This window comes from Physella acuta, unplaced genomic scaffold (genome assembly GCF_028476545.2).
Source record: "Physella acuta isolate Inbredline_101_S28 unplaced genomic scaffold, ASM2847654v3 ptg000193l, whole genome shotgun sequence".
In the NCBI taxonomy this organism is placed as follows: Eukaryota; Metazoa; Mollusca; class Gastropoda; family Physidae; genus Physella; species Physella acuta.
The window spans coordinates 111,767-123,956 of record NW_026731712.1 but is presented as its reverse complement, the minus strand read 5'-3'; the positions used below and the strand labels follow the sequence as shown (position 1 = coordinate 123,956).

The following is a 12,190-nucleotide window of genomic DNA, read 5'->3' as shown; positions in this document are numbered from 1 at the left end:
TCATTTCCACTGGATTAATATTCCAGGATAACATTGTGAGTTATCAAAGACAACATATATTGTGGGCCACATTGGTGAGTTGACGCAGGTGTCATACAGGCGTCCAGACTGGTCAGGTGGGGGTCGTGTCAGACTTGGGTAGCCTAAACAAGACTTGCCACACAGCACTCTAGTGATGATCATCATCTTGCCTTGTTTTGAGTACCTCTGTGAGTATTGAGCCCAAGTGCTGAAGTAGATCCCTGAGGTAACAAACACAGATATGTAATAATTTGAGATAATTTAGATAGAAATGTACTAAGTTGGAAGCTTCGAGATAATTTAGATAGAATTGAACTAAGTTTAAATCTTTGAGCTCTCTTGAAACAGTCTTCTAAAAACAAGGGATATGCAATGCAGTTTCTTAATGAGAGACAAACAGACATACATGCAAGAGTATAAAACAATTTTTTACTAATACAGTAATTCCCCCTGTACTCTACATACCAGAAAGTAAAAATGACAAACATTTTCAATTTATTTTTAAGGGATGTACAAACTATGGTAGTAGATAAAAAAAGATCAATTATCTACATGATCTATGTAAATTAATAAACAACCCGAGACATTCAGTCACTGAATGACCTGATTTGCAATAAAACTAACTATTGAAATCTTGTGAATTCTAACTATTATACTTATATTGTAAAGAGAAGCAAGGATAGGATTAGATGCATTCAGTGAGTAAATCCTGAAATCTGTACAATGCGTGACTTAGATTGTAAAGAGAAGCAAGGATAGGATTAGATGCATTCAGTGAGTAAATCCTGAAATCTATACAATGCGTGACTTAGATTGTAAAGAGAAGCAAGGATAGGATTAGATGCATTCAGTGAGTAAATCCTGAAATCTATAAGACAGTATAAGATGTGTGACTTAGATTGTAATGAGAAGCAAACGTAGGATTAGATGCATTCAGTGAGTAAATCCTGAAATCTATAAGATATGTGACTTAAATTGTAATGAGAAGCAAGCGTAGGATTAGATGCATTCAGTTAATATAGATGATAATGGACCAGCATATTAAAAACATAATTGGGGCACATGGTCGGGTGGAACAGCGTTCGACTGCTAGTCAAAAGTATCAAGTTGGGATTTCAGTCCAGACTCATGATGGGTATCTAATTCACATTAGGGCAAGTATAGACTGCTGGGAATAGTGCTGACCACATGAATTCTACTTCATTAGCCCTACAGATCACTAGTTCTGGTAGGGGAATTTTACTTTTTATATAACAACATCAAATGATATTGACTTCGTAATATTTCACTACTTCTTAATTCTTCTAGCACAAGACAATATAACTTTTGCCCTCTGTTACATCAATAAAACATGAGAGTATAATACTACGCCACCTTTGCCAAAATTGCGACCATTGACAGTTGGGACTCTCATGTCAAAACCCGTGTTGCAAATGGCTGCCACATTATTCTCATCTGTTCCATGGAAGAGTAGCCTTTCCTTGACGCCTGCTACACCAAGTTCCTCCTTCATGTGTTTTCTCTTTCTGTGAAAGCAAATATTTGACAAGTTTTTAACAGTTTATCACACAATTTATATTTGACAAGTTTTTAACAGTTTATCACACAATTTATATTTGACAAGTTTTTAACAGTTTATCACACAATTTATATTTGACAAGTTTTTAACAGTTTATCACACAATTTATATTTGACAAGTTTTAAACAGTAACTTGTCACAGCAAAAAAATAAATAAATGTCTCAAACAAGAATATAAAAATTATCCCAATGACACTACAAAATACAGAAGTGGATTATCTTCTCATTGTTCTAATCCACTCCTAAAAATAGGACGGCATGGTCGCATGGTAGTGTGTTCAACTGCTAACCCAAAAGTCTTGAGTTTAGATCCCAGCTTGAGTCACACCCATGAGTCCACCCAGCTCTGATGAGTACCTGACTCATGTTAGGGAAAGTTAAGGTGGCTAGGCATAGTGCTAACTACACCATTCTTTCATATGCAGAGGTCACTGAAACGAGTGAACGTCACTTCAATCACGTGTACCCATGGACCGTTAAGTTCAAAAGGGTACTTTTAGTCATAAAAAAAAGAAATGGATTTCTTTCATTGTTCCTATCTAATCCGAAAAACAGAAGTATATTATCATCTCATTGTTCTAATCCACTATCAAAATATAGAAATGGATTATCCTCTCTGTATCCCTATCTACTCACTAGTGAACATGTGTGAAGACCACAATTTTTTAACCAATAAGGTAAGATTATGCCCTCTTCAGTTACAGAAGATAAGTTAATGTCATGAGATTATAAAATTATATCTTAGTGGGGGACAAAATTTGAAGCTCTGAAGCACAACTATTTCCCATAAGAAACTATTATTTCAGGGTTATGAAGACTGCAATAATTTACTTACAAGACATATTTTTCCCACAGCATTTTATTCTGGACGTTCCAAATTTTAAGTACTTGCAAGTGTGTTGTCGCATTAAAAAAAGTCACCCACTTAAGAAATTCTGCACTAGCAGCATCAAGCTCAACCTGAATAAACATTTTTTTTAACTTAAAATTAGTTAGACCAGATAAATTCTTGAATACTGGGTAAAAAAGGAAAAGTTGCCAGACAAATACAACTGTGTTTCTATAAGGAAAATAAAATAAATATAAAAACCTTCATAATAACAAACTTTTAAATGCACAGAAAATAAGAAAACAAAACAAATCTTTTATTAAAAAAGTTTGTTTTATTTTTTTATTTTCAGTGCATTTGAAAGGTTTTTTATTATAAAGGTTTTTATAATTATTTTATTAGAATATTTGGGTTAAAACCTGATTACTAGTTTGCAATCTCTAAAAGACAGTTATCTGCCCCTTCATCATAGTCACCACTCATCAAGAAATCATCCAAACGTGACACAGCGAGCTAATTTCATGATAGATAGTATTTAATCTAGTTATCTCCCCTTTTATATATTATAGTTAAAACAAAAGAAAGTTGTCTGCTCCTTCTACATGGTCAACACTCAAGCAACCAACCTTGACCAAACCAGATTCAGCTTGTTAATGTTATCTTCTCTTTTATTACTGAATATACTAATGATTACATTTAATTTTTAATGACTATTCTGATGTCAACTTAGATTAAAAAATGGACATCCTAGTATATGGAAAGTTTGAACGGAATCAGTATATTAGAAGTGGATCAACATTGGGTTACAAGATCTGCCAGAAACCCACAAACAAACGCATGTTGTGAACTAATTAAAAGCTTGTAATGACTACAAAAAATGTCACAGTAAATTGAAAGAATTATTTCCCTTTAATATTTCCTATTTTAAACTTTTTAAAAAGTTTCCTAAAAAATTATTGTTTTATAATTATATTCCGAATCACATGTACAAGACTAACCAATTCATGGCTGTTCCCTGTGGGAGAAATCCATTTCCAGTTGACTGGAAGTTTAGAAAAGATTTCCAGGCACTCAGTGCCAGCCAAGTCCAGCAGCCAGCATTCCTCATGCTTGTCTTGGTTCCGCATAGAACACTTACAGTAATGACAGCATTTCTAGAAATTAACAAAATAAATCTTTAGAAAGTTTTCACCTGATGTCAAAACAGTTCTGCATATACATATGGATCAACTTTATATGTAACTAATGTAAAGTTACATAAAATGTAATTGATAACAACATATTTGGCTGTCAACAAGGTAAAGGCCAAAACCGAACCGAGCTATTATGTAACTATGACATAAACAGGATATTAATATGTAACTGGTGTCATTAAAATAAATGATACTTCATTTAACCAACGCAGAAGACAAAGAGGGCCCAACCATTACAAAATATTACCCAATTAGTGGTAGTGAACAAGAATAGTTTGACTTTGATAGAACTTGTTTATTTAACAGAAAGTGCCAGATGTTTGTAAGAAAGAGAGACGTACAATTTCTGGGTTGTGTATATAAGAGTGATACTTGAGCGCTCAGGCGCAGAAAGACAGAGAGACACAGAACGAATGGTTGGGTGCAGAGATCATGTGATAAAGGAGACAGAATGCGGATAGAAGATAAACACATGGTTAGCCTAGGCTATGGTAACCATACATGCAACTTATAGCCGTCATGTTTGATGTAGGGATGGTGACTGAGGTGTCTCAAGAAAAGTACTATTGAGGGCACAGTTGCAGAGAATGATTGAATGGAGTGAACAGTGTCAGTAGAACTTGAGATGAGGTCTGTTGATGTTCAAGTTATTCTTGAAACAGTGATTATTCATCAAGAAATAAAGTGTTATAATCTCGAACCAGCAGCCAGATTGATATTCATTTTTTTATGAATTAGGTATCAGTATCAAATGAGGTGTAACTGGCTAAATTCCTAAGCCATGAACGAATACATATAGGACAAGTGGTTACACACCTCTGTTGCATTTGAACGCTGCAAGAAGGGATTAAACGCAGCCTAACAAAGAATTACACACATCTGTCATGATTGATTGTGGCGGATTGATGGAAACAAGAAACACACAACAAAAAGCAGTAATCAACAACATGCCCACTTGGTTAAATACATATACATATCTGTGTGTGAATTGATTTGTTATGTCTTTCTATAAATGTGTATGTATAAAAATTGAAGGGAAAAAACTCACCTCAGAACAAAATCTATTCCTACAGGTGTAAACCAGCCTCTCCCTGTCTAATTCCATCGTATAAGAGCATGATGGGCAGCTAGAAAAGTTTAAACAATCATTCTTTAAATATTACTGTAGTAATAAATATTATTCTTTGTATCTTTTATCAATATGATATCAGATATATCCAATGATCTCAAAATTGTTTCCCATACAATTTAAATACTTCCCTTAATTGCAATGAGCTTTAATTCAACAAGATGAAAAAAAATTTAATTCAACAAATTCTAGAATTAAAAATCATTTATTATAACTGTTTGTAAAACTAGGACTAACACAACTGTAATGTCAAGAATGAATATCTTTCAGCACTGGGGGGGTAATAAAAGTGTGAATTATTTTATCCAAAAAGAAATGAAATTATTAATGTTTTCTCACCTAAAATCATCATCCATGTTTTGGATAAATTGAAAAGAAGCCTCTTCTTCATTTTTCTGGATCTTACGCGTAAGTAGGCTAAACAAATGATTGTCCAGTAAGGATTTCAGTGAATCTGTAAAAATTATTTAAATATCTTTTTATAGGAGCAGAAAAGCACAACATGGTATAATTGGAATATAAAAAATAAAGTCATCAAAGAACCTAATAAATAAAACTATGTAAATATTTTTCCAATTTTCTTAATGGTATGAATAAAATTATTCTATTGATACATAATTATGATATATGCTGACCCATTGCAATTATTCCCTGGCAAAATCTTTCTGGACAAGAAACATGCATCTGAAAATTTAAATTAAATAACATGCACCCCAAAATCAAGATTAGAAACAAGAAACAGTAATTGTAAATTCTACATGCATCTAGAGATAATAAAGCATTCACTAACAACAACTCTTTTTCAAATCCAAAACAAACTTTCCATTTCATTGATGTTGTAGCCCATTCGAATTCTTAGATTTATGGCCAACAGCTATAGAATTTGATCATTTAATAACTCAATTAAGTTTAACTACCTTTTGCCCATCTAGAAAGACAGCATCAACTTTAGGCTGGACACAAGACTTGCAGATTTTATGCTGGCTACCACAGGTGGCAAACTTGATGTCAATGTCAGATGACTTGCACACATTACATAACTGCAAAGACAAAAATTGTTTGATTATTTTAAATTTTGAAACATCGTTACTCAAGTTATGATAACGAGCTGACCCACGCCGTAAGCATACGCCGCTACTTAGTTGTTTATATTCTACTTTTCAGTAATTCACAATTTGTGAATTCAACACTAACAATGCTGCAACTGAAATTTTTTGCTTTAAAACACTATCAGTAGCTCGTGAAGGACGAGTATCCTTAATATATATATATATATATATATATATATATATATATATATATATATATATATATATATATATATATATATATATATATATATATATAAAATTAGCTTTACTAGACATAACCAGGAAAAATATTTTTATTTCAATAGAAAATTAATCTACTAAAGAGGAATTAATAAATTAATATCAAAATTTAATTATGAAAATTTTCTCATTACACAGCAAAATTGTAACTTTTTAGTTCAACTTAAAGCAACCATAAATGCAAATTTTAATTGCCCTTTTTAGTTGATATAGCTCAAAATTTGAGTTTGCTTTCAAACGCATTTTTCAATGTTATTATAAAAACAGCATCAGAATACGGTAATATTAATAATTTAATCTGAAACGGAAGAAATTCAATCTATAAATATTCTCATAGAATCTTATCAAGGAATTAGGAATGCTGAGAAGTTGCCCACACTAATTGTTATGTTGAAGTATACTCTGAACATTACTCTAATATGGTAAAGTCTGAAGGGGTAAGCTGTGAAGGTACTAAATATTGTACATATAATATTTAGCCTATATTTATACATTATAGTTTAAATTGTTAAGATTGTTTCTTACCACGTAATTAGTAGGAGGTACTGCTGCTGTAAGTCCAGAATGTTTGGTCTCTTTAACTCCAGTTTCTGTGTGCTGGCTACTGTCTATTGGGCGGTCAGCTGTAACATATTTAGTCATAGAACTGGATAGGGCTTTGTTGACAGTTGGATTAGAAACAGCTCTGGTCAGTTGATTGCTACAGCTTCCTGTTTCTTAAAAAAGATTCCATAACTATTTACACTTACATTTATATATATATATATATATATATATATATATATATATATATATATATATATATATATATATATATATATATATATATATATATATATATTTATATACATACTTAAATATATATATACATATTCTCATTTTTATACATGTATACATAAACGTTTTTTGCATAAGCTAACTCCAGACAAGAATTGCCAAAAAAAAAAACAACATACAGCAACTTGTATATCAAAAATTTCATTCCAAGCACATTATAAAATGTAGATTTACTACAGCTAAAGAATGAAATTTTGCATTTATCTATTTTCAGTTTTAAAAATCATGTATTCAATAAAAAGAAAGAAATTTTTTTCCTACCTTCATTAAAAAGTTTGCCAAGCTCCCTCTTTTTTGTAGAGAAAACTTTTCTAAACGGTTGTTCAATTTCAATTTCTGTGAAACGTACAATCTCAGAGCTAATTTGTCTGTATGAGGTAATTGCTGCAACAGATGTCATCTGTGCATCTAGGGTCATTGGTGTGACACGGGTCATTGGTGTGACACGGGTCATTGGTGTGACACGGGTCATTGGTGTGACACGGGTCATTGGTGTGACAGGGGTCATTGGTGTGACAGGGGTCATTGGTGTGACAGTGGTCACTGATGAAACAGAGGTCATTGGTGTGACACAGGTCATTGATGTGACACAGGTCATTGATGAAACAGAGGTCATTGGTGCAACATAGGTCATTGGTGTGACAGGGGTCATTGGTGTGACACTGGTCACTGATGAAACAGAGGTCATTGGTGCAACATAGGTCATTGGTGTGACAGGGGTCATTGGTGTAACACTGGTCACTGATGAAACAGAGGTCATTGGTGTGACACGGGTCATTGATGAAACAGAAGTCATTGGTGCAACAGAGGTCATTGGTGTGAAAGAGGTCATCTGTGCAACAGAGGTCATCAGTGTGACAGGATGTACTGGCTTTGACTTTTCAAATGACTTTATTTGAACCGTGTTCACATTTCGGTCCTGGGCAACAGAGTGTACAGGAATCAACTTTTCAGTTGAATCATTTTTTATTTGAATGACACTTGTATCATCAAAAAGTTTTCTATCATGTGACTGAGGCTGGCTACAAAATTTGGTATCTTTCATGTTCCATCTGTTGGGATCCCTACGTTGTGGTATAAAAACCTCTGTTATATATACGTCATAATCAGCTAAACAATATGGGGTTTGAACCTTGTTACTGGTGGTGATTTTTTGGGGTGATGCGAATTTTTTGCAAGGGATCAACACTGGCCATGTTGTTTCATTATCCTTAGCAGAACTACAGAAAGTGGCAGCTACATCAGATGTTTGTGGTGGGGAGCCTAATTTCCTTTTACAGTTTTTATTTAAATCACTTGTGCTTTCAGTTTTTTGGGGTAATGCGAATTTTTTGCAAGGAATCAACACTGGCCATATTGTTTCATTATCCTTAGCAGAACTACAGAAAGTGGCAGCTACATCAGATGTTTGTGGCGGGAAGCCCAATTTCCTTTTACAGTTTTTATTTAAACTATTTGTGCTCTCAATATTTGTATCTGTTTTAGGAGCAGTTGATTTTTCTAAAGGAGGTGATGTTTCTGAAAGAGGTGATGTTTCTAAAGAAGATGATATTTCTGAAAGAGACGATAATTCTGATAGAGACGATACTTCTGAAGCAGGTGATGTTACTGAAGGAAATTCACAAGGAATTATTTCCTTTTTCACTGCATCATTTGTAGTTGCCATCTGGTGATTTTTCATTATAATGTTATTAAAGCTATTACTTGAAGTTTTATTTATCAGCATCCTTTCTTTTTGACTTTCTTTGTACTCAGAATTTATATATTCTTTACAATAATTTCCAGTAGAAGAAGCACCAGCATTAGACTCCATTATTTTATCACTGGAAGCATCTCTCTCGTTACGTCCAATTGTGTCGCCTGGCAGTTTAGCAACCCAAGCTAATGTATCAATATATTTATTGACAGAAAAAGAATGCATTGCTTCGTTTTCCATTGTGGAGATACAAAAGAACCCAGCTGAAAAGATTATTTTCATTATTAGTTTTAAAGCATATAGGCCTATAGCCCTATACTCTCATAAAAACAGAGACATTGTTGTGTCAATGTTTTTTGCAGTATGGCTGTTTTGTCAAAAACTTTAACTTAACCCTTTGAGCCCTGGCCTCCCTGACCTAATTTCTCCTATTTCCTGAGCTCCCAGGCCCAAGCCGATTTTCACTTATCTGCTTCTAACTTTGCCTAGAGTCTATATCTTTTGAACCGTTTGAGATAATCAAGCCAAATTTGGTATCCAGACTCAGGATCAAACAACAATGCAGCAAGATTCTGAAATTCTTAATTTTAAAAAAAAAATGTTTGAACAGAACAATGTATATAAAACGAACACATAATTATTGTTTTGATAAAACATAGAAGAAACCAATTTACATTTAGTAATTGTTTTGTTTTTATTGATACCTGGCCATACTAGTTCATCGCCATAAGTCCGCTTTTGTGTGATAACTTTCAAAACAGTTATCACTGCCGGACCCAATGCAAAGAAAAAATTCGCATGTTTTGCACCAGTAAACATTTTTTTTCCGTTTCGGCAAGTCTTTGTCCTTGACACCACGTGCATCAGAACGTACTTGAACAGTTTCATTGTCACTGTCAATTTCAATATCACTGTGTTCAGTCTCAAATTCAACGTCACTATCATCACAATGTAGACCAGGAATATTATCTTTTTCATCAGAATCAATAAGTAGTTGTATTGCCTGAGATGCAGTCATTCTACTTCTTTTGTTGATATTTCGGTCTTTTGCTTCATCTTTTGCACCAACTTTATGCGATGAAGTCGACGGTTGTAGCTCAGCTTTTCGTTTCGGCGGCATTGCTACGAAATGTAAACACTTTCACTTTTCCTAAAAATCAATTTTTAAAATCATACTCCCGCACTCAAAAGACATATGCGCAGTTTTAGTCAGTCTTCGGCTAATTATATTTAATTAGACGGTATACCGGCCGCTAGGAATATGACGCTAGATCATCGGGCCGGAAAACCGGCTTTTCGGACATATATGCCTAATGTTGAAGCCGGTTTACCGGCCTGGCGGGCTCAAAGGGTTAAGGTCAGTAACAGTTTAATGTTAAAGGTATTGGGTTATAAAAGAAACCAGCAAATGGGATTATTTTTTATTACAAATAGATCTAGATCCACTACTTAACTATGAGTAAAGTAAAAGTGACTCATAAATCAGATGTGATATTAAAAATTCATTATTTAAATTAAATTATTACATAGACATAGATTAATTAATAATACAACTGCTTCTTCATTAAATTGACTAAATAATTAAATATTTCTGATGAGAAAAACTAACTTAGTTTAAAAATTTAAAATAAATTTAATTAATTAATTATTAGTACTAACTACTGTTAAATTAACTTTTTCTATTTTTTTTGGGAATACTAGATCTAGAATCTAGATTTTAGATCTAGATTCTAGATCTAGAATTCTGAATTAGAATTCACCTGTCTGTGACTCCTGTGTTCTAATCTTGAACTAGATCAGTTACTGTAGATCTCTAGTAATTAAACCACATATTAATAGTAATAATACAGTAGGTAATATGTACACTGTTACTTTTATTTTCAATTTCATAAAATAGTATAATAATAAATAGTAATAGGTCTAAAAAAATAATGTTTACAAGTAAAAGTAGGTTTGGCTAGTTAGTAGTTAAGTCTTTTCCTGGAAAAAGGGTTATTTTGAAAACCGGAACTTAGCAAACATTTTAAGTTTAAAATTCAACCCGTTCCAAATAAAAGTTTAAACTTCTAAATATAAGTAGAATCTATAAGGAATCGTGCACGTTATATCTTGCTTTTATAAACCTGTATCTTATCGCTCCCATAAATCTATATTATAGGGGCATGGAGCAATGTAGATCTGAAAGTCTGATTAATTTAATATATCTCCTTATTTCATTTGGACAAACATTTCGCATTAGCCTACATAGTTGAATTTTTTTTTTTTTAAATAAGTCTTTGCAATTATTTCCTATTAGATTTAGAGGCGAGGGGGAGTGCGCAGTGGCGTAGGCAGGGGGGGGGGGTTAGGGGGGTCATAACCCCCCCTTCCCCATAGACCCCTCGGTATATATATAAAGTATGAGGGGGGGGGGGTGTAAATCGAAATTTTGAAGGGGGGTGCAAATCAAAAGTTTGTCCCCGGGTAAAAATGTGAACCCCCCCCCACCCGCTCCATGACTTTGCCATGAGACAATCCTGGCTACGCATACTGGGAGTGCGGATCGCACCGGGTGACACCATTTAGGGGGTGACCATTGCGAAAAATTGCAAAATATATACAAGAAATATGCTTTTTGCCAGTTCAATTAATGATTAATAAGACTTAATCCACCTGTATTAATAACTGATAGCCCTCTTTACTATTAACTACACCTACTGCAAAATTTAGAGAGGAATAAAAGGTTGTTGAATATTTTGAATAACAGATAAGTCAATCAATGACAAAAGAGGGGGTGAAACCAAAATCTAATAACTTACAATGAAAAAGATATTTTTTCCAGATGAATTAATAGGTGGATTGTGCCCTCAAATTAACAACAGTGATCATATATATAGGCCTAATTTTACCTTAATATATATAGGCATTTATTTATAAATATATTTTAATTTAAAAAAAAAATTCAGTAAAGGTGTAGGGGTAGGGTAATTCTTAGAAAATGTATATGAAGGTTGTGGGTCTCTGCCACTGGGAGTGTGATATATATATATATATATATATATATATATATATATATATAGGTTAATAACGCATCCATCTATCTCTGCTGGTAGGTTATTCAAAGCATCAATTTTTAGTCAATCACTATTGACCCTAATTCGACATGGCTGATAACACACGAGGAAAGAAGACAAGATGAGTCCTGATAGCTGGGGACACCAACTCTTCTAGAAGAGACAACACCAAATTTAAACAACTGCTGCCTTGTAGTTTGTTCTTGGTTGGACAAAGGCTATGGAAAGCAAATCCAGGCTGAAACTGGTGTCAATGGACTATTTGGTGCATAAGTTGACACATAATACTTAATTGTGTAGGAGGGATTCCCTTCCACCATTAGAATTGAGAACGAAGAAGTAAAAGAAGAAACTTTAATTATCCATTCTTAAAATAAATTAAACGAAGCTTGAGACCAATTGACACACGTAAATACAACATGAATTTTCAACTTGTAATTCAACACATTTTATTGCTCATCAGACACTAATCAACACATACGTAACTTATTTTAAATCTCATAATATAAAAAAAAACCTCGG

At 33.3% G+C, this 12,190-nt stretch overlaps 1 protein-coding gene across 1 annotated transcript; it reads right to left on the bottom strand.

The window, feature by feature from the left end:
- LOC131936871 (mucin-2-like) lies at positions 1 to 10,588 on the bottom strand. Its single transcript, XM_059293971.1, has 11 exons — positions 10,555 to 10,588; positions 7,181 to 8,878; positions 6,608 to 6,798; positions 5,669 to 5,791; positions 5,387 to 5,435; positions 5,091 to 5,205; positions 4,671 to 4,749; positions 3,428 to 3,583; positions 2,436 to 2,560; positions 1,396 to 1,547; positions 1 to 242 (listed from the first exon to the last, which is right to left on the bottom strand). Exons 2-11 carry the CDS (start codon positions 8,853 to 8,855, stop codon positions 1 to 3), a joined length of 2,907 nt encoding a protein of 968 aa, XP_059149954.1. The 5' UTR covers positions 8,856 to 8,878; positions 10,555 to 10,588.
- Positions 10,589 to 12,190: the final 1,602 nt, after the last annotated feature.